This window comes from Balearica regulorum, chromosome 2 (genome assembly GCF_011004875.1).
Source record: "Balearica regulorum gibbericeps isolate bBalReg1 chromosome 2, bBalReg1.pri, whole genome shotgun sequence".
Taxonomy (NCBI): domain Eukaryota; kingdom Metazoa; phylum Chordata; class Aves; order Gruiformes; family Gruidae; genus Balearica; species Balearica regulorum.
Genome location: NC_046185.1, coordinates 163,775,820 through 163,797,105, shown reverse-complemented (window position 1 = coordinate 163,797,105; position 21,286 = coordinate 163,775,820). Strand labels below are relative to the sequence as shown.

The window sequence follows — 21,286 nt, the reverse complement described above, 5'->3', positions numbered from 1 at the left end:
TGAAAGCATTCACCCTATGTCATAAATACAGAGATTTGTCCCTGGGAATCAGAGGGCACAGACACGGACTATTTGTCCGTAGGTAAGGAACTATTAGTACATACATCATGGGAGCTGTTTTAAACAACTGGGTTCCAGGCTTCCGCTTGATGTCAGGGGTATTTTGTTGAGTTTCTGGGTGATCACATGTAAATACATTCGCCCACTTCACATTTGTTAGTGGGTTTCAATACTTAACTCCTCCACGCTTTTAATTCTTTTGCTGGATATGTTCCAAATATTTTAATGAGATGATGATAACTTTTAAGTGTGCTTGTCCAGCACAAAGCAAAACCATTTGTGCCAGGAGTGGGGAGGCTGTTAGCACCTACCGCCTTGCATTGTTTAGAAACTGCTGTTCTCAGTTCAGGATCTAAGCACTACAAAAGCACTTTAAATGTACCATTAACTTTTCCTTCTTTAAGAAGAAGGGAGGGGTTTAAGCCTGGAATTCTGTTGAAATATGTTTTCATTTAATTTCCAAGAGCTTTACCGTAAATTGTTTAAATATTATCACTGTGAATAAACACGCCAACAAATCATGCTTCCTTTGCTTTAACCTGTTTTTTGTTTCTTCGCTAGTGAAAGAGTTATTGTACATCTTTCATCTATTTTATTTATAGCTGTGGTGATCATATGCAGCAACTAGAGCAGCTAATGTGACGTAGTTCTATTACACACCCAATAGAAAGGCAGTATTGCTTTGTCTTCAAAGTTTTGGACTCTGAAGTGTAGAAAATAAGCCAAGATATTGCTCTTTGCAGGGTGTGGACTAAGGAACAAATTTTGAATCTCACTTTTTCGCCACCACTATATGTGTTAAGTTACCTCAAGCTTGTCAAAACAATTTACTGTGGATGACTTCTGCAACTGTTCTGGCTCATAGATTCTGCAAGGCAAAAAGGGGTTGATTTGGGGTCAATGGATGCATTAGGAGAGCAGCAAAAAAAGTTGAAAAAATATTCTGGAAAGTGGGCACAAGGTTGTGGTATCCTGCTTAATTTTTATGTATAATTTAGACAGGTAAGTGTCTGCTTTGCCTGCCATTCAAAGTAAGAAGCTTCCTTTCCCCAAAGGCTAACATCAAATCAAAGGAGCAGTCAAGAATGGAAAAGCAGAAATTGTCTCAGTCTTTCTCAGTTTTACAGGTTGGCATCTGAAGATTGGTATAGAAAATGAAATTGTGCTGTGTTGCAAGGCAAATTAAAAATCAAGAATCATGAGCATTTTGTGTGTTAGCACAACTGATTTTGTTTATTTTCAAACCACTCCAAAATCCAATCATGCTGTATGTACATAGACAATACATTGGATAGCACACCAAATGTAGACAAGAAAGATAAAATGTATTCTGTTTTAATTTGCTGGCAATTTTCTTATTTTTTTTCTTCATTGTACTTCTGCTCAACTTGATGAAATGATCCAAGCTATATGGATTCCAGTGTCAACCCTCTCTTAATTCCCATGTCCACACTGCCTCTCTAACAGGAGACATCCATCATACTACCTCTGGGGTGTTTGTCTGAATGGTAAAGGGTGCAGCTTTTTATGTAGGTTCCTCTGGGTCTCATTTCTTATGTAAAACTGTTTAGTGCAGAACAAGTATATCAGCATGTATCTGCTTTAACTATATTCTATAGTTAGTAGGTAAGACCAGCTAATGCTTTGGGTTACTCAGGAAATCATAAGTAGCACACACACACAAACGAAAACAGAAAATAGTCTTCCACATCGTTTAGAGTGTTAATTTTCTTTACGTTTCCAGTGTCGTTTATTTTGCTAAGCATTGCTGCAATTTTTTCCACTTGTCTTATGCTCTTATTTTCTTACAAAACAGTATACTAGGCTTTCTGTATAAAACAAATATATAAACATTTTTATATATATATATATAAAAACAAAGCAATGACCCCCAAAATGGACTTACACACAGGTATGTATTTGTCCCTCATTAGAAAATATACTGTGTGTATATCTATTCATTGTCCCTGAATGTCACAGCACTGGCTATCAGAATGGGGTCAGGAGGAAAGGGGCCTTTTATTTTCCTGGTTTGCTTTAAAACATACAGTTAAATTATGTAAGATGAACAAAAGCAGAGCAGTCACAGGAACAATCAGATCCTGTTTATGTATTGGCACCATGTTGTACTTGTTGCCATCGTTATTGCTACTGTCCAATTTGACTACTAGTTTTTACTTCCCAGGAATTAATATATCTATACATTTTTTGTCATATATTCTCTCCCTTCACAATCAGCTGGATGCAGGTTCAGGGAGAATGAAACACCAGAAAAACTAAATGGATCCTGGGACTCTGGAGATTCCTGCCCTGCTTAACTTTCTGGCCCTCTTTCTCAGAGACTATCAATCATTTAGAAAATTACAGTTAATTCTACATAACAAGTAATTTTTAGTGGCCTTTCCTTCCAAAAGATGCTTTTGGGCAATGATTTGAGAAAGTTTTTCACATGCACTGCTGGAAGTAGATACCAGCCTTGCATATTTGTATAAATATTTTTTCCGGTATAAGGCCCCCATTGTTGGTACAGATGGTTCTCTGTCCTCGGTATCTATTCTTTCAGCAAACAGACTGGTCATTCCAACTACTTATCATTACTGAGCAATGTGCTGGGAGAACCACCCACGCTAAGGCCCCAGAAAATTCGGCGGTGGTGAGGCAGGGGTTAAATTTCAGCCCAATTTATTTAGCTCAGGCAAAAGTGTCTAATGACTTCTTGGCCTGAAGACTTTGTAATTGAAAAACCCCAGATATAAAAATGCTATTAAGATTGGGAGCAAAAAATGGAAAATCGTATTGAATTAGAAAACAAAGTACTGCTTGCTGGTTTACAAAGAGTCTATAACACTGATAAAATCTTCGGAAACCAATGTGCTTTTTTTTTTTTTTTTTTTTTTCCCCTCGTCCTTCTTTATTTTGGCTTCATTTCAACACGGGAGTTCATATCATCTCCTTCCAGATCATACTCTTCTACTTGACCGCTGGTCCACACCTTCATGCGGTCAGTCAGGTCGCTGCTTCTGGGAGCCAAGATGAAGTCGTAAATCAGGGCAGCACTTGCTCCTCCAATGATTGGGCCAACCCAGAAGATCTGAAACACAGTTCCAAGACCAGTTAATACATCAGGTATTACTGCATTTGAAGCTGTTCTGAAAATCACCTCTGAGGATTTTCACCAGGAAATTTACAGTGAAAACATCAGAATTGCAGTTCATCACCTGAATATTTACTTAACCGCATGGCAAAAAACCACAATATTTTCACTGTGAATTGGCAATAAAGCCAGGGATTAATAACCGTGATTATGTTGTCAAGTTCTGATATTTAAACTTAGCTATCTACTGGTAAAACATCTCTGTTACTCCAGATAGATTTGGCAGGGGGGCACAATTTCTAAAAGCAACAAGGGCATTAGATTCCATTCTCCCACTAACTTTCAGAGAAAGGTGAATTAGAAAGTAATACTTAGTGAGGACTTAATTAGGGGCCTTATTTGCTACCAGCTGCTATTTAGCTAGTGATGTTGCTGTAATTGTACTGGTCTAATCACTTAAGGCAAGTAAAGTTTGGAGGGAGAGGTAGTAAAAGTATCTTAGTAGATATAGGTTGATTTTATTAGAAATAACATATGATTTTGAGGAATTTGCATGGCCAAAGAGTTTCTAAGTCTGAAAACATATTTTCTTCTATTCAGCAATATCAGTGGTTTAATACAAATTATTATCTCTATCCCCTTCTCTCTGTACAAAGGAAAATATTTTTTTTATGTGAAATTCTGAAATTACTAGCTACTAGCATAGTTACCTTACATTAGTAACCCAATAGAAGTGTTTAAGTGGGAGATAATGGCAAAATTTCCCCAGTGTCCTCCTTTTGTGTTTTACTTTTTAGATTAAGATGGCATCCATATCCAAAATTTTCATAACCCATTGTACTACCACTGAATTTCCACAAATGCCTATGCAACTGCCTGACAAAATCATGAGTAGGAGAGTTAGAACAAGCTACATTTTAAATATTCAAGAACACATGCTCATTTAGAGCTTTTATATCAGCCTTCTTTATTGAGGTTTGTGAAATAAGTAACACATTTAACCACAGGGAATAATCTAAAATTTTTAGTGTTTCAGAGCACTTATGCATGAAAGCATATATGCAGACACTTAACTTTAAGATGAACATTTTATTCGCTTCCAAATATTGGGTGATCCATTTCAGTTTATAAACCTGCTTAAGAATCTTCTTAAATTAGGTTTTACTAGATTAAGCAGTAGAATTTAACAAACTCAGTTTAAACGCTAAATATTCAATACAGGATTCTGTGTAATTAGGCTTTAACATTTAAAATATGTGAAATAAATAAACATAAAGGAAAATAACCAAAGAAAATCTACTGCATTACTTTGACCATGCACAGCTTGAGGACTTTGCGATCTGAGGCTGGTCAGGAGCAAAAGGAGATTATTCTTTGTTAAACAAAATAGAAATGGCAACTCACTGGGTGTTAATGATATGTGTTTAAATATTTCTGATCTTGTATATTATGTGTTTGCAGAGCCTCTTGTAAGTTAAAAAAAATTATTCAACTTACCCAGTGATTTTCAAAGTTGTTGGCAATCAGCGCTGAGCCAAAAGATCTGGCTGGGTTAATTCCACAACCGGTGTAATCAATCTAGGAGGTGGAAAGAGAACCAGTGGTGAGGCAGTGATACACACGTGGCATCTGCATTACACAGGAGGGCAAGTGGGAGCCTGCAGCATGGTTCAGGTGCTCACAACAGCTTCATTCATCCCACCCACTCTTCCTCAGAAAAAAGGGGAAAGGCTGTTTGCCATGCACCTGTCTTGTCCCACCAGGGAAAAAGGTGCTAATGCAGCGACTCCTCCCAGATGTGCAACCACATCACTTATTGCCACAGCCACATGGCTCAAGAAAGAAGGGCCACGCATGTTGCAGAAACAAGGTCAGTCTCTGAAGTGGAAGGAGAAGGAAAAAAACCACCATCTGCCCATCATCTTCCTGCCTTCATTGACCGATCCTGAGGTGAGACATTGCAGATACCAACTGTGAGAACTAAAACTTACAGCAAGAAGATGTCCCAAGGCAACAGAGAGACCAATGGCCAAAGGTGCTGATCCTGAGACATCATTCCTTCTTCGGTCTGTGGTGGCAAGGACACACAATACCAGCTGGAAAGTAGCAATGATTTCGATACCTAGTCCTTGGCCAGCATTGATTCCCTCTGAAAGCTGCATGGAGACAAGAAGGAAAATGTCACTTGATATTCCTACCTGATTTTAACCAGTACAACAAAGTTTTGCAGGATCTACTTTCTCAACAGGGAAACAGAGACCTGCCCAGCCATTTTTCTTATCGGGTTTCTTTTACTTAAAAGGGAAATTAAAAAAAAAAAAAAAAAGGGAAAAAAAAAATTGAACAGAAATTAGTTTTGAAACACTCACTGTATACTCAAGTTTAGGCGTAACTATCTTTTGTTAATGATTCAACATAGTTGCATGGTTTCTCCATCTAGCAAAACTGAATGCTCAGCCACTAGACACAATGAGAATGTAACTGATCTACGTGTGAGAAATGAGCCAGAGATTGCCCTTTACTCGTAGAAGTGGACTCTAGTGCTTCGAGACATTTATTCATTCCTTCTGAGAATCAGGATCCTGTGGTCATGCTAAACGTTGCTCAGCTTGCCTTCAGCAATAATTGCTAAGCAGACGGGGTGGAGGGAGGAAGTGACAAATAGACAGTACAAAGAGTGCATAGTTCTGGGTAGCTTGAAAGTACCTGTCTCTGCTGTTGACAAGTCATATGAATCTTTCCTGCTCTTCTCCCACCACTATTTAATTTTTGTAATTCAATATGAACTCTTCAAAACAAGGACTTGTGGAAAACATCCTCCAAAATGCTGCCCCCCCCCCCCCCCCCCCGGGCAGATTTCCACATTAAGACACCTACACTGTGATTCAATTCCCTGAAAATGTTCCTAATGCCACTTGAAATACCCTGAGATATCCGTGATGTTCATGTGGGACTGGTAGATGTGACACAAGTCCTACAGAGGACCAAAGGTATCTAAATTGTCTCCAGAGGTCAATGTTTAGGCAATCTATCTCTAACTTGGATAGGTAACGAATGTAATCAGTGGAGATGAGATCCATTCAGTGGAAGAAATATAGGTGATCATTTGAGAGTCAACTGAATAGCTCTTTTATTTTGTATTCACTAGATCTCATTTGACTACAACAAGAGCTTAGACACTTAATTCACCTGTAGACTAATTTTAGGTGTCTTAGACTCAAACTGAATCTCGGTCAACCTCTCTGGGAGCCATGTAAAACCATCCACAATTCAGGAATCTTAAGGGGTGAATAGGGAAAATATTTCAATTTCTTACTGAAGTAACATAAATTTTCTAGAAAATCGAGCACTGGTAGATGTAGATATTCCAATTGTATTATTAATTATGAAATTAGTAGAGTTTCTTATTAATGTAAATGCTGTAGAATATATTGAAACCACAGTAATTCACATTATACAGTAGAAATGCTGATATATTTCAGGAGTACTGTTAGAAACTTGTGCTTAACAAGAAACCATGACCTAAACCATTCAACGTTGTAACAAATTTTGAATCCTGCTTCTAATTGCTATATTCATTGGTATCTTAGATAAGACAAGACAAGCCTGTATCTGAGCTGAATAGCTGGTGTTAAGCAGAAATAACTACATTGCACGGGTAGGTTGGAGCATGAGCTTGAACACAGGCCAGAGAAACTGAGAATGTGAGTGACTCAGAGCAGGAAGCAAACTCTGCAAAACTTATGTTCAAGAATAGTACTATCAGTAGGTTATCCCATCTGTCATATCCTCTGCATTAAACATTGCTTGGTCATACATGGCAAAAACATTATTAAATGTTATTGTGACCTGTCCGGAACAATGAAATCATGCTATAAATCTGTTTTTGTGGTTTTATGCTCTAATTTCCCCCAAACTAATATTTGAATAACCTTAAAACAGAACCCTTTCACTTTCCACTTTTGCTATTCAGTTTTCTTGTTCCTTCTCTGTAACAAAGCAGCATAATATCAAATTCCTAAGCACTGAAAAAAAGCATATGAGTCTTCAGCCAGCATAAGTCTGATTAGCTACATTAAAAACAGTGAAAATATATTGATTTGTAAGACCTGCCAATCTGAAGCATTAATAATATATTTTTATATCATGTTCTTTAATATGCAGGACTGATATCCTTTGAGTTAGAAGCAGTTTTTCACAGGTAGAAGGGAATTCTGGTTGAAATGATGGGCATTTTGGTTCCTTCAGCATCCATATAGTTGAAACTGAAATCAGTTAATGAAATCTTCATCATAAATGGGACTTACATGTGAGAAATATAAGTCTGACATAAATATATACAGATGACCTGGCAATGAAAATGACATGATGCAGAAACTCACACCGAATGCCTGATATATCACTAAATTAATATTCAATTACTTTTATCATTGCCTTTTAAAAATAATAACTTTTTTTTCACTGCTGAGACAATGGGATTTGTGGGTCTCAACAAATTGGGCTTGAAATGTATCCCATGGATATCGAAAGTAATAGCATCACTTAAAGAATCCGGACTACAGACTGTCTGGAAAATCCTGTCTCACATTTGGAAGGCCAACTGGTCAAACTTAAAAGGCAAGTGCATTGGCAAATAAGTGACTGATATGTAAATGCCCAAAATGGGTAAGTAACTAAATTCTCTTCTATCATAATGCAACTGCTTACCCCAGAGAATCTAAATCTGAGGTCCAACGTCTGACGCATTGATGATTTAATATTTGACAAAGCCTTGGCGTTTCAAATGATTAAACACTGACCTACCATTAGCCTTTCCCTTCATTTGAAAGACAATAAGAGCAAAATTATGCTTTTAAAACCGGTGATAATCCTTATCTTTAAGAGGCGGAAATCATATTCTTCCTTTCCCTCCAGGAAAACGCATCCTACAGCTGACGTGACTTGAGGTAATTCTCTCTGCTAATCCACACTTATTGATGGGCTGTGTGGAATCAAAGAAAACCTGGAAATATCATAGGAAACCTTTTACTTTCCTACAGCATGTAATTTTACACAGCCTGCCAGGGACATAAGATTCCACTGTGAGAGCAAGGACTCTGGGCCACGTTCCAAAATAAGGCAAATCGAGGCAAACCTTGGATGTTCTGCTTTGCTGTGGTCTGTGGATCTGCAGTACATTAAGTGTAGCATCACAGACATTCCTTATTTGACTATTTGTCAGAGCTATAGTAGCACTATAGCAGCATCCTGGACCATCGAGGGCGCAGCAACACATGGAACAGCGTAAGTCTTCACCACCCTAACTACATCCCAATCAAAGCATAACATGGGTAGTAGGAAGGTGCATTTCCTAGTATCAAGTTAAAATGTACATATATATATACGTGTGTGTATATATTTATTTTTATATAATCCTTGGTCACAGTGGATTTGCAAGCATTACCCACCTAGCAATGCAACGTGATACATTTTGCACCTCTTGAATTTGCTGGCTTAAGTTCTTGACAGAACCAGGTAGGCATAACCAACATGAGCTGGTTACCCTTTCATTGTATTTTCCATACATTATTCTTTTTTTTTTCAAGGAAAGCTTGAATTTTTGTAGAATACCTGACTCCAGAAGATTCAGGGCTGTCTAAAGCTTAATCTGAATGTAGTAGGAAGTAGTACTATACATTACAGAGAGCTGACTACCTGAGGTTGTCAATAAAACAAAGGCAAAAATCAACCACTGGTCTTAACATCTAGCATTCTGATACTGAGAATATCCAGAATATAAGGTGACTATATCTCTGATTCTTAAATAGTTAATATAATGCCTTGAAACATAAGATACAGTCACCTCTACTGTAGTGTTGACTTGAAGGGGTCCCTTTCCAGTGACTTTCTTCCCTGCATTGGTTGACTGCCTACCGGCGGTCACAACAAGGTATGTGGGCAGCGAATGTGGGCTGACACTGCATTTGACCTTGATGTATCTGCTGGGAAATCTCTGACCTCTTCTCATCTCAGTCCAGTAACTCTCACATGCTCTGCATTTTAGGTGATGCTCATGAAGGCAGCAGAAAAAATGTCAGAGGGCAGGGAACAGCACAGTAACTGCCTGAGCTTTTCATGCTTCAGACTTGTGAGGCTTGAAGATTGGATTCAGTGCTTTAAGGAACCAAATATGCTCTAAGGGATTAAAACTAAATACACAAGCCCACATTCATCTCCAACACGGTTTCCCACACCATAGGAGTCAATCCAGACTTCTCCTTTTTTGTTGACATGAATTGTTCCTCTAAACTTCATTTCTTAGTCACTATTTTGATAGGAGAAGCACCAGAACCACACCCAAGAAAAGGGTTACGCCATTGGCAAGATCTGAGAGTTATATGTAGACACATATACCTGATCAAGTTCATGGAAGAAAAAATCCAATGAAAATCACTAAATTTACAAACTTCACAACTCATTCAGAAAGCTCCTGAGGTACAACTGGTTGGAACCTAAGGAAGCACATGGGGCACATAGGGCACATGGGATAAAGTACAATGCTGGTTCGCCATTCAAAGATTAGCTTTATCTGGTAATGTTACTGCTGCTCGCGAGCAACCTGGTTTGAATTCAGGGCTGACTCTGCTTTGAGCAAGAAGTTGGACTAGGGACCTCCTGAAGTCCCTTCGAAGCTGAATTATCGTATAACAGAGCTTGGTTTTTTGTAATGGTTCTTCCTATGGGAAGGTCTGGGAGACGATTGCCTCAATGCCGCTCTGGCTTGGCTGAGTTAATGTCTAGAAACAGCTGGTGACATGCAGATAGTGGAGCCACAGTTCATGGATCAATCACTGTGAGGCCTCTGCTTAGATATAATCCATATTGGTGAGTGAGTCAAGAGACATATAATATAATCATATGAGGACCATTAAATCTGAGGGCAAAATTAATGGAAAATTATTATCTAGTCACAACCATGAAAGTAACTAGTTGAGATGAACACCTCCTTTTTGGTCTTAGGAAACGGGTAGCGGTCGCATTGCTTCCATTTCTTCACCACATCAGATAGATGATAGGAACTAGGAAGATTGTTTCTCAGAAGTGCCCTTAACTGCCATGTTTAGCTGACTGACTTCCACAGCTTCAAGCAATAATTTGGGCAAATTAATGGTATGTTTTCTTTTTCTTTTTCTTTTTTTTTTCTTTTTCTTTTTTTTTTTTTTGAGCAGGATATTTGTTAGTTTTCTGCCTTCAGAAGAGAAATGGGGACAGGAAATTAAACTGGCCCAAGGTAAACTCAACTGTGTACTTCTCTAGCAGCTTCATATTTTTCTCATTAGGAGTAAAAGTATATCAAGTTCAAACCTGTTTCCCGTTATATGGATAAGACTGTTATGCAAGGTGGGTTCATCACGTGGTGCTATGCTGCATCTCATCCAACAAACCCTTAGCCATGGATTGTATCTTCTAGGGTCCAGCTTACTTTCATATAACGGAGATTAGTTCCTGAAACATGGTAGGGGTCTGGAAATGTAGAAGTCTGTTTTTCAGTAGGGGAATGTCAACTTTCTCCATTTTTCACTGCAAGCCATGCTGTCTGATGTTTTTTAGAGAAAGAAAAGTTAAGCCACAACAATTCAGTGACACATATAACATCATTGATGGCTGGGACTTCTCTTCTTTGCATATCCCAGCCATCCCCTAGGTAAGGCAGCTTTTGCAGAACCCCAGCAATAGCGTGGCTGGCACATAATAAGCAACATGTTGTAGACTGACTATAAATGCATTACCTTTTATTAAAGTGTTTTTAATATTCATGTTGGGAAATGGACTATGTTCTCTTGTCCACACAAAATCTAGCATTTTAAGGAGCCTGCTGCAATAAATAATATCTTTATATCAGACAGACCTCTTTCCTTGTGCCTTGAATTCAAACAAACAGCTAACAATTTGCTCCAGGCCTGCTGTTTTCAGCATTACAAATTATTAATTTATGTCTCCCATGGCAGACTTTTTTTTTTAAAGTAAGACTTAGCATTTTATTCAAACCAATTATCAATGTCTTACTGCCTTTTCTTCTTGTAGCTTAAACTTTCCCTTCTTTGATTTTCCTTATTTTTCTTAATAAGGAAAACTCTTCACATCAGTTTAAATGGTTCATGCTCTCTTCTTCATCCCCACACTGGAAATATTAATTATGCTGCTTTACACCAACCATCATTTAAGTGTTTAGCTGAGCAAAGTTCTTTAATACAATGTTCTTCAAATGCAATCTCAGAAATTAATCTTCCTGCTTCCCTCAAAACCATCTTCCACTATCTGGCCTGTCATTTTTTCCCAACATTTCTTATTCTTTCAGCTCCAACACTGTCATGAAAATAACTTGATAATTTCCGTCTTGATAACATATCTTTCTTCTGCTGGAAGTCTGTACCAGATCTCCATAGCTACAAACCTGCCTTTAACTCACAGACAAAATGCATTCAGCTGTTTAACTACAGTTATTCTCTTCTCTCCTTGCTATTTAACACTATCACTCTGAAATGGATGTTTCTATACCCATTATTTGCATGTTAGGGATTCAGAGAGTACAAAAGTCTCATTTCCTTAGTAAGTAGAGGCAGGCGAAGATCTAAAGAGTTTCACTTAAAATTATACGACAGGAGCACTCAGAAGAAGCTGCTTATGAGGCAAAGAATTAGCTTTGGATCATATCCTAGATCAACAATAGAAGCATTCAACAGAACCTAGGGACAAAACATATTGTCCTCTGCTAGATTATCCTCCCTATAAATACAGCCTTAAGAGCTCTAAAGGGGACTCATTCAATTCCCAAAGCAGAAATCATATTTTCCATTCTTTGGACAGAAGACACCCTCCAGGAACAAGACTAACCTCCCTCCTCCCACCCAGTCCTCAGGCTGATGAGAAACTAGCCAGGGCTTTGTGTCGCAGCAGCCTGGTATGCCGTAAAGGGAAGAGTAATGGTTTCATTTATATTAAACCGGAGCAGATGAAGTTTACGTGTGAGGCCAGTGACAGACAGTAAAAGTCAATTACTCTATAGAACTTCCATTTAGCACAGCTAGTTAGAGATAGACCATTTGTCTCATTTACACTTATACTTTTTGATGTGCCTCTGGGAAAGTTGCTTTGGGGAAACATTTTTTTTAAAAATCTCGCTGCTGAGAAATAAACAACTGCTATTCAGAAGATGAGGAATGGTGAGTTGGGTTGCTTTTTTTTTTTTTTTTTTTCCTTTACCCAGCAAAACCCAAGCAAATAGTTCATTTTCCATAACACTTTTAAAGCATTCATTTATACCACAGAGCTCTTTATGATCTCCTGTATTGTCAGCCCAGAAGGAGATGGTCTTTCAATGGGGAATTTTGGGCATATCTGAATTTTGAGCCTAATCGAATCTTCCTTTATATGTTGTTACTGGAAAAACTAGCCGGATTTGCGCAAACCTTGTAGTATGGTTGTTGGCAAATGCACCAAAGTGATATTAATTTTATACTTCTAGACAAACACTCCAGCAAACCTGTGAAGTTTTCAAATTTTCCAAGTCTGAGGTAGTTCATACGGTCAGTCTTGTGCAGAGCATTGAAGATTTAGCATTTCCATGGAGTTAAAAACCAGCTCTGAATATGTGCAATGGATTTGGGGAATTAGGGGAACAGTTCCAGCTCCATTTGTCCACCTTGTTCATCAAGTAAGAAGTTGTATCAAAGGAAGGAAAAGAGGCCAAACCTGAGTTTATTCATTCCTCAGTCCAAATACTGTCATCATTAACTTCAGGAGAAGTTGTGTGTATGTGTCAGGAAACATGTGCCACAGCTGAAATGTTTTGAAAGAGTTCATTGACTTCACTTGGCATAGAATTAGTGTCAAAAGCCTGGAAAAGTTTGATTTTCTGTGGTACCTCTCAGCAGTTCCTGGAGAGGGGATGCACGGGGCTCTACCAGGAAAGTACATAAAGGATTTCTTTGCTCCTTTCCGGTCCATAAATGCCAAAAGAGAAGCCCCTTGCAGAGATTTCAGGACACGTTTTCACCTTCCTGCTGTCTATAGTTTCCTCCAGGACACCTGTTCAGGCCCTGTATATTTGATTTAACAGGTTAATTTTGTGCCTTAGCCTCAGATCTCATTGACTTCAGTGGAGTTGCATCAGTTAAAACACCAGCACTAGCTTTGGCTCTGGATGCCAGGAAGATCGGTAGTTTCCCTACAGGTTGCACATTAATAAATACACAGAATCATGTACTGCTCCCAGCCAGGCCAGAAAAACTTCCAGGAGACTTTCACTTGCTTCACGACAATGGTATTGATATTATTCTGGAGGTACTGAGGAGCACACCACAGACCATGATGTCTCACTGTGCCAAGTACCGTATCAGCCCACAAAGAAAAGGGTGCCTCTGCCTCTGCGTATTTGTAATAAAAAGACAATGGTTTAAAGACAGGGAAATACAGAAACTGAGAGATGCAGACACATAACATACAGATAATTTGCTTTCTATGAAGTTGAGCACAAGCACAATAGTTTGGACTGTTTTCCCGAACTCGGGAATGGAGATTTTTCTCAGAATGAAGATTTCTTTGATATTTTCAATTGTGATACCAGGCAAAGATCTCTCTGTTATTGAATTCTCTCAATTAAGTTAGAGAATGGACAAATAAGCAAAAATATACTACGGCTCTAAAGAAAACAGGCAATTTCCTCTTGAGACAAACAGGAAATTTTTCAAGGGCTATTTTTTCTTCCTTTACTACTTGTGATGTGGTTTAGTATCGTTGCTTTAAAAATGCTTCTCTTAAAGGTAGCTGTATACAGCTCAGATGATAGTGACATTTTTTTAGGATTCTCTGATTAAAGAAATGCTATTCTCAACTCACCTGAAGGTTCACATTATCTGCTGAAGTACATGAGCCCTGCTACAATGACTTACATGTTGTTTTTACAGTTGCACTAATTTAACCAAGAGAGATCCATAATATTCATCTTCATGTTTGCTGTGGAAATTTCCATTTGTTCTCAGGCTGTGGTTCTTCTCATGTCAGATCTTGATTTAGAATCAACACCCACTAATAGATTTTTTATATATATATAATTTCTAGTTAATTTAAATTAGGAAATAAAATTTGGGTTTACCTCATCTGAAGAACCTTTCTATCTATCGATTATCTGTCTCTGGTGTGTGAGTATATGTGGAGGTATACATATACACACAAAATATCCAAATACATATGGCATAATACATAGAATGCTAGGGAAAGGAAAACAATTTTAACTGTTTATTCACCAGTAAGGAAACATGGTGGCAGAATGATTCTTCTTATATTTCATACTTCATCCTACTTGGTTTGACAGCTGGTCAAACACAGAAAAAAAAAATCGTTCTCCAAAATCCCAGTATGACTCCATTTGACTTATAATATTAACAAATCTACCAAATTAATAGTATTTTCAGTACTATTGCAACTCATTATTTTACAACCCTCTGTGCACCCCTTTCATCAATCTCTATCATTTCTAAGTAGAAATAAAAAGAGGACCTTTAATCTGAGGCTTTCAGAGTATTTTTCAAACAGTGCGCCATTCATCCTTGGATCCTGTGGATGCAGACCCAGTTCGTGGTACAAACCCCACTTTGAACCACTCTGTTCTAGCACCGAAAGACTGGCCTGCAGGTGGGTGATCACTAAAGGCCTCGCCTTCTGCCAGAAATGTCCATGCTGCTGCATCCTTGCATGGTCTCTGCCAAAAGCTCAGGATAATGCTATCTTAATATAGAAGCACTAAGCAAATCGTCGTAGAAATGGAAATAAGATAATAACTGCTGAGATCTGAGATAGGGATTAGACCTCTAACCCCTGTCATCCCCAAACGCTCTGGAGGATGGGTGATAACCATCAGGTTTACATCTCAGCCCAGATGTTCCTACTGTCATTGTGTGAACACATGAGAAAGCGGCCAAGACTATGGCCAGTTTTGAGCAGGTGCCTTTCCTGTGTTCCACCTCCCTGGCCTGGTGCGATTCAATACAATGCTGGCATGCCTTGAAAGACTGCTGCTGCAAAATTGAAATTGAATTATGAGCTATTGTTGTGGCACTCTTTGTTAAGAAATAAAAATCCCAGACTAATCCCATGTACAGGAACCATTTTTCTCACTCTAAAAATGCAGCAACTTCTGGTCCCTTGTAGAAGCTCAAGTGCTTAAGCACGCAGATGTCCCAGGGCAGGCAAGGTTGGCAGAAGAAGCCTACACTGGATTGAGAACAGGGAGGGCAGAGGGCCGTGACAAGGAGAATGAAGCTCACTTTACTGAAACTTGGGAAGGGCGCAGTACATGATCTGCAGTGAGAAAAGGCATCCAAGGATTTTTAACAAGCACAAGGGGTCAGGATCTCAGATGGATGTCTCGTCCATCCAGCAGCACCTCTGGAACTGCAGTTTTCCATACTGACTCAGAGGAAAAGCAGCATCACTTACTCAATTGTCCACTCACACTGTCAAGCTCTCAGTTTATTTTGGAAATTCTTCCAACTCAACCCGACTTTGTTTAATTTGAGGTTGGAGGAGAGCAGACTCATAGGGTGCGGGCACAAAGAGAGAGGGAAATCACAAGGTAAACACTGAGTCATCAAGGCCAACCATGCAAATCCTTCTCCCCACGGTCAGAGGGACACCACTGGTGCACTGGTTTGGACCAAATGTGGGGTGTCTGGTGATTTCTGTCCGTGATCCCCTCTGAGGCAGCTTTCTAAAGAACAGGAAATATTCAGTGAGGAATATCGGGATAAAAACATCAGTACTGACACACAGACACCATTAAAAGGTGTGGCAGGTCTCAGCTTTATGAAAGGGAACTTCCAGTGCAGGGACAATTTTGTGCTTGCACTAGATGTCTCTGTGCCTTGGAAATTTGTTGGGAGAAAAATCACCAGCATTGATATCCTACAGATAAGACGATACATCTGCAGAGGTTAAGTATCCACACATGTATGCCCCATCCTATGCTCCAGTCTCCTGGAGACAAGAGATTGTCCAGCCTTCAGCTTTCCCAAGTAGCAGAATAAGGCTGGAGCTCGGACACACGTGTGCAGCAGAGGAAAAAAAAAAAAAAAAACCCTAGCTCTAGCATAGGGGTTCAAATCCACTCTGCTGCTGCTGGACCACATTCCAGCTAAGTGGGATAACTTACGGAAAGGGGACTCATTCTGTAGTGCAACTTCGATGAGGATGGAAGGTGTCTCAAAGTAGCAGATACTGCCCCGGGATGAAGAAACAAGGACAGCAAAGGGCTCCTTTCTCCCTCTCTTTGACAAAGAATTTGGAGTTGGGCACTGGGTGGTTATCACCAAAGGGCATTGCATCCTTATGTGCACCGAGTCTTCTCCCACAGCTGATCCAACTTTGGGGACACAGCCTGTCCTAAGAAAATGCTCCAGACCTCTGAATCCACTGACCACAGGTCTCCTCTGGCTTTTCCAAAAAGTTCTTCAGTTACACAAACAACATTTAGCAGTCCACTAAGTGTTTTTTTAAAATCAAGTTCTTCTATTTGTTATTCTTGGTTGTTTTTCTTTTCTCTTTATCTACCCTGAGCAACACTACCTTCAGGTCTGTTTTCCTTGCCTACAATTTTTGATCCACTTGTAACTTTTAAAAAAATATCTTTTTTTATAAACTCCAAGGCAGAGTTTTCAAATAGTTTTCAAATTGTAGCCCCAAGACTTAGGGGGCACATTTCCTGGCACTCTAATCAGTGTGCCAAAATACAGAAATTATGAAATTGTAAAGCAGTGTCTGCATTTTCATAAACTTTGATTATTTTCACAAAAAAGAAAAAAAGTACAGAAGTCTCCTCTCACCCACCTTTCCTGCTTGAGCTCTTTGTTGGTCATTAACTGCCCATGATGAATAGTTTCTTCCATTATCCAAACTACAGATCTGTCCTCACTAGACAATAGCCAGCTATGTTGGCAGATGAATGCATTTTGAATTAGGTATTCTCTATTCTTATAGTTTTACCGAATGGAAATTTGTAACGTGTAGTAATCCAATTGCCAAAAAAAAGATACAAGGTGATGCAAGGAAAAATATTGAAATGTTTAGAACAACAAACACACTGTATACTCCTTTCACCTTTTCCAATTCTCGAAGTTTTTACTTTGGCACCCACACCACTACTAAAATATATGGGAAGTTAAGTGTCTTAAAAGGATTCAGTAATCTAAATACCTCTCTGAATATAGTCCAAAATGTCTTACTAGGAACCAGCCAAAGTAACTAAAAATATTTCCATTGACTTCAGTAAAGTTTGGATCAAACTTTTTATATGTGACTGTTTTCCTTGTCTCTTAGTATAAAGCAGATCTTAATATTGAACATGTTAAAGGAACATCCTGCTTTTTCATTCTCCCTTCCTTCTCTTAAGCCTTGCACCTTCCATGGCTGTTTTTTGTACTCCATTTGCTTGTGTTTCCTTTTTTCTCTTTGGGCAATGAGAAAGCACAGATTCACCCCACTTAATTTTGGGTAATTAATGGAGGGTTCCCAAGCCTGGAGCCTCATCAGGCCAAGGAAGAGCTGTCTGTCTTTGGAGGACAATCAAAGGAACTAAGGGACGAAGTGCCTGTCTTTGTCTCTCCTCTGTGAACCAGAGAGGAACCTATGGAAATGGGTTCCTCACTTGGCCAGTCAGTGCAGGACCTACACCTGGGCAGGAAAAATCCAAGTGCAGGCAATCCCACCCGGTATCCACTGGGGACACTGGATAGCCACTGACTCCATTAAACTGCTCCCACCACATTTTTCCTGTAAAAAGTACCCCTTCAAGAGCACAAGAGGGTCATAACAGAGGACACAGTCATGCACGTCCAAGGCCTCTCTTCCCAAGCTTGTCAAACAAACAGCACTCCCTTTATTTCTGTTCTTTTGTTCAATAGTGAATCTACACCTCGTTTTTCGACAGAAAGGGCAGGAAGACAAAGCATCTGGCAGGGATGCCAGCTCTGTGCCTCCCCTCCTTTTCCTCAGGTTAAAAAGCATGACACAAACGCAATCTCTGTGGTTTCTCCTTATCGTCTATTTGCTGAAGGAGGCAGCGTGCTCTTGGAGCAGGGCTGTGGTTTCAGGATACGCCCCGTTGTGATCGGCTTTGCACAAGGACAGGCGTTCTGCTGCTCTCAGACCCAGCTGCCCCCCTCAGCCCTCACCTCCCCTCCCCAGACAGTCCCAGCTTGTCGGTGGGAAATGAATGGGTGTGCTTTCCTCACTAGTTCTTTCTTGCAAGGGAGAAGAACAGCTGCTGCCTTCCCCATCCCCTGGGAGGTCTCCCCACTGCTCCTCTAGCCAGAACATTTATAACTGGATGTGAAAGAGAAAATAAAAAAATCAAAATTCTGGGTATTTGACAATGGCAAGCACTGAGACAGGGGCTTTTCACAGTGTTTAGGAATCATTTTACCCATTAATTCATGCACAGAAAGTGTTGCCAGATCTGTAAAATTGGCATCATGGACACTTACACTACCTGGTTTTACCTACAGTGTATTTTATGGGCTTGAAAATAATGTATTTGATTGTATTCCAGAGGCATTCTTGGGGGGGACGGGGTGGGGGGGGGAGGGGAGACGACGGGGATGGGGACACAAGGCTTCCACCCTAACATGCAATTTCTGAGATTCATGAAGTAGTCTCCTAAGCTCAGCAAAATCAGTGACTCCACTGATCTTTCCTGATCATCTGTCCCCATAGGCTCCTCTCTTCTGAGATCTCCTTGTGCAGAGCTCTGAATTATATCTTTGTAGCTTGGAGAGTTACTGACTGAGGATCAAGAAGAGTTTGGGGTGATCATCTACACCCCCTTTACAAATGGGCAGTTTCAGGGCTTTTTGACAGAGGAAGGAGCAAGCCATCAGCATTTTGTGGTAAGCAAAAAGGGGAATACGAAAGGCGGGTGCTACTGAAACCAGACCTCCCGTGTTTAATGGCAGTTGGACCTCTCGAGGAAACCACTTGGGCGGATACCCTGTCCCATGCGGTTGAGCAGTTCCCTCTGCCAGTGGTTTCAGAGGAAAAGATCACATATCGCACACACACAGCCAGAGCCTTCTGGAGTTAATAAAATGATTCGCTCTTCTTCCCCAAAATGTTTTAGATGAACCCATCAAAGTTTCTGAAACGGTGTCCCGATGGAATACCTGCAGGCACCAGGCTCGAGGGAGGTAAGCAGCTACTTTGCAGAGTAACGCAAGCTGCTCAGGAACCACCTTCTTAATACCAGATTTTATTATGTTTTCAAAAACTGCCACATATTCTGAATTAACTGTAATGCCACAGCATGCAATAATAATAATAAAAATAATAATAATATTACTTTATTAGGTTTTTTTTTATCCTTTCATCTCCTTTTGCCTAAATGATTTCTGAAGAGATATTGTATTTGCAGCTTTATGTCCTAAATATCCCTGTGACTTCAAAGAGGCAGAAGGTTTCAAATTAGCTCAAGTTTCAAAGCAGTCAGGAATATTCTACAAGAAAGGGGCCATAGAAAAGATGTGAAATATTTGTTCTTAACAGAATCAGGTGAAATAAGTGACTAGAAGGCAATTTCCATTTATAGTACTCTGTGCACTGCAGTGGCTGTAGCACTGCCTCTAACAGTGGGATGATTTCAAGTTTAAAAGTGTATCTATCATTTTTTTCCTCTGTTATGGTACAATGACAACAGTAAAATTACAACATTTTGAGGAGGAGGAGTTGTGGCCAGACAGTTTTTATGCAGCATGATGGTCAATAGCTGTGAGCATCTGGCTGGGAGAGGGCTGAAACCTGCATCCCTGTTAAATGTAGATGCCTCACATCTTTCTCCAGTCTACACCTGAGAATTCAGGGATTTTCCCATTTTTGCATAGCTAAAGGAGAAACACACACAAACTGCAGCTGGGATTCTGTGTCAGACAGGATCTGAGCACTCTGCCTAGTGCAACAGGTAATGCTCACACCTTTGGTGACAGGGTTTCTCTCTCACTGTTCCCGTAGGTTTTCATTGCAGTCATCATCAAGCTACACAAACATTAATTAGGTATCGAAAAAGAATTCACACATTCACAGAAGCGAAAACAACATTGGTATAGGCACATTGATCAGCATGTTACCTGAGACCTTCAGAACCACGAGATGGACTTGATCATGCAACTGCCAGTAATTTCAATGTTAAATTGGTGTCAAAAGACATATTTCAGCACATTGGAAGTACAAAATTGAACATAAGCAAAACTGATCATGACCATAACGTCTTAAAGCTCCGAAATGGGGGTGGGGAGGAAGGACCATCCCTATGACATAGATCCATCCTGGTATCAGTCAGGACTGGATCCCTTGCTACAATAAGAAGTTGGCTTCCTGAGGTCACCATCACCACCACACACACCCCCCCCACACACACATACCCCTTTAGTAGATTACAGGTGTTACATTTTTACTCGAAAAAATTGGAGGAATTAAAAGTTTCTACTTACCGAGTTGAGCCCCAGGAGGTTGTTTGGGAGAGAGGAGGTGACTCCCGACAGAATAGCTGTGGCCACCACTGCCCCCAGGCACTGGGCAATGATGTACATGAGCGCCTTGAGGATGCTGATCTGGCAGCTCAGCAGGAGGCCCAGGGTCACAGCTGGGTTCAGGTGTGCACCGCTGATGTGGCCCACGCTTTGTGCCATGGTAGCAATGGATAACCCAAAAGCCAATGAAACCTTCACGTTGTCCTGAGACCTTGTTGACGTTTTGTTGCCCACCACTGGGAAGCTAAAACCCAGAGCCGAGCCAATGCTGATAAAAATAAAAAGGCTCATGGCAAGGAACTCAGCCACCACTGCCCTCCAGAAGATCTTCTTTTTGAATTCACTAGCCATCTTTCCTCTCTCTTTCTCTCCCCTCCTCACTTTCCTTTCTCCCTCTCTCCCTTCCTTTGCCTGATATTTTTCCTTTTGAGGTCTGAAGAGAAATCTGGAGAAAAAATACAGTCCTTGGATTATTTATAGGGCTTTGGGTGGTCTGTAGGAGGGAAGGGGTGTTGCACAAAAGGAGGAAAGAATATCTACATAGATGCTGACTGCTAGATTGATGTAAGACACTGTATGC

General features: G+C 40.0%; 1 protein-coding gene across 1 annotated transcript; it reads right to left on the bottom strand.

Moving 5' to 3' along the window:
- Positions 1 to 1,265: 1,265 nt before the first annotated feature.
- AQP1 (aquaporin 1 (Colton blood group)) lies at positions 1,266 to 21,096 on the bottom strand. Its single transcript, XM_075746800.1, has 4 exons — positions 20,668 to 21,096; positions 5,146 to 5,310; positions 4,652 to 4,732; positions 1,266 to 3,151 (listed from the first exon to the last, which is right to left on the bottom strand). The coding sequence occupies exons 1-4, from the start codon at positions 21,055 to 21,057 to the stop codon at positions 2,972 to 2,974; spliced, it is 816 nt and encodes a 271-aa protein (XP_075602915.1). The 5' UTR covers positions 21,058 to 21,096; the 3' UTR covers positions 1,266 to 2,971.
- Positions 21,097 to 21,286: the final 190 nt, after the last annotated feature.

Excerpts from the sequence above, each read along its gene's own strand:
- AQP1 (XM_075746800.1), bottom strand. The coding sequence starts at position 21,057 with ATGGCTAGTGAATTCAAAAAGAAGATCTTCTGGAGGGCAGTGGTGGCT. Across the intron at positions 5,311-20,667 it reads ACCTCCTGGGGCTCAACTCG|CTTTCAGAGGGAATCAATGC; the intron begins GTAAGTAGAAAC and ends GTCTCCATGCAG. Across the intron at positions 3,152-4,651 it reads ACAACTTTGAAAATCACTGG|ATCTTCTGGGTTGGCCCAAT; the intron begins GTAAGTTGAATA and ends ACTGTGTTTCAG.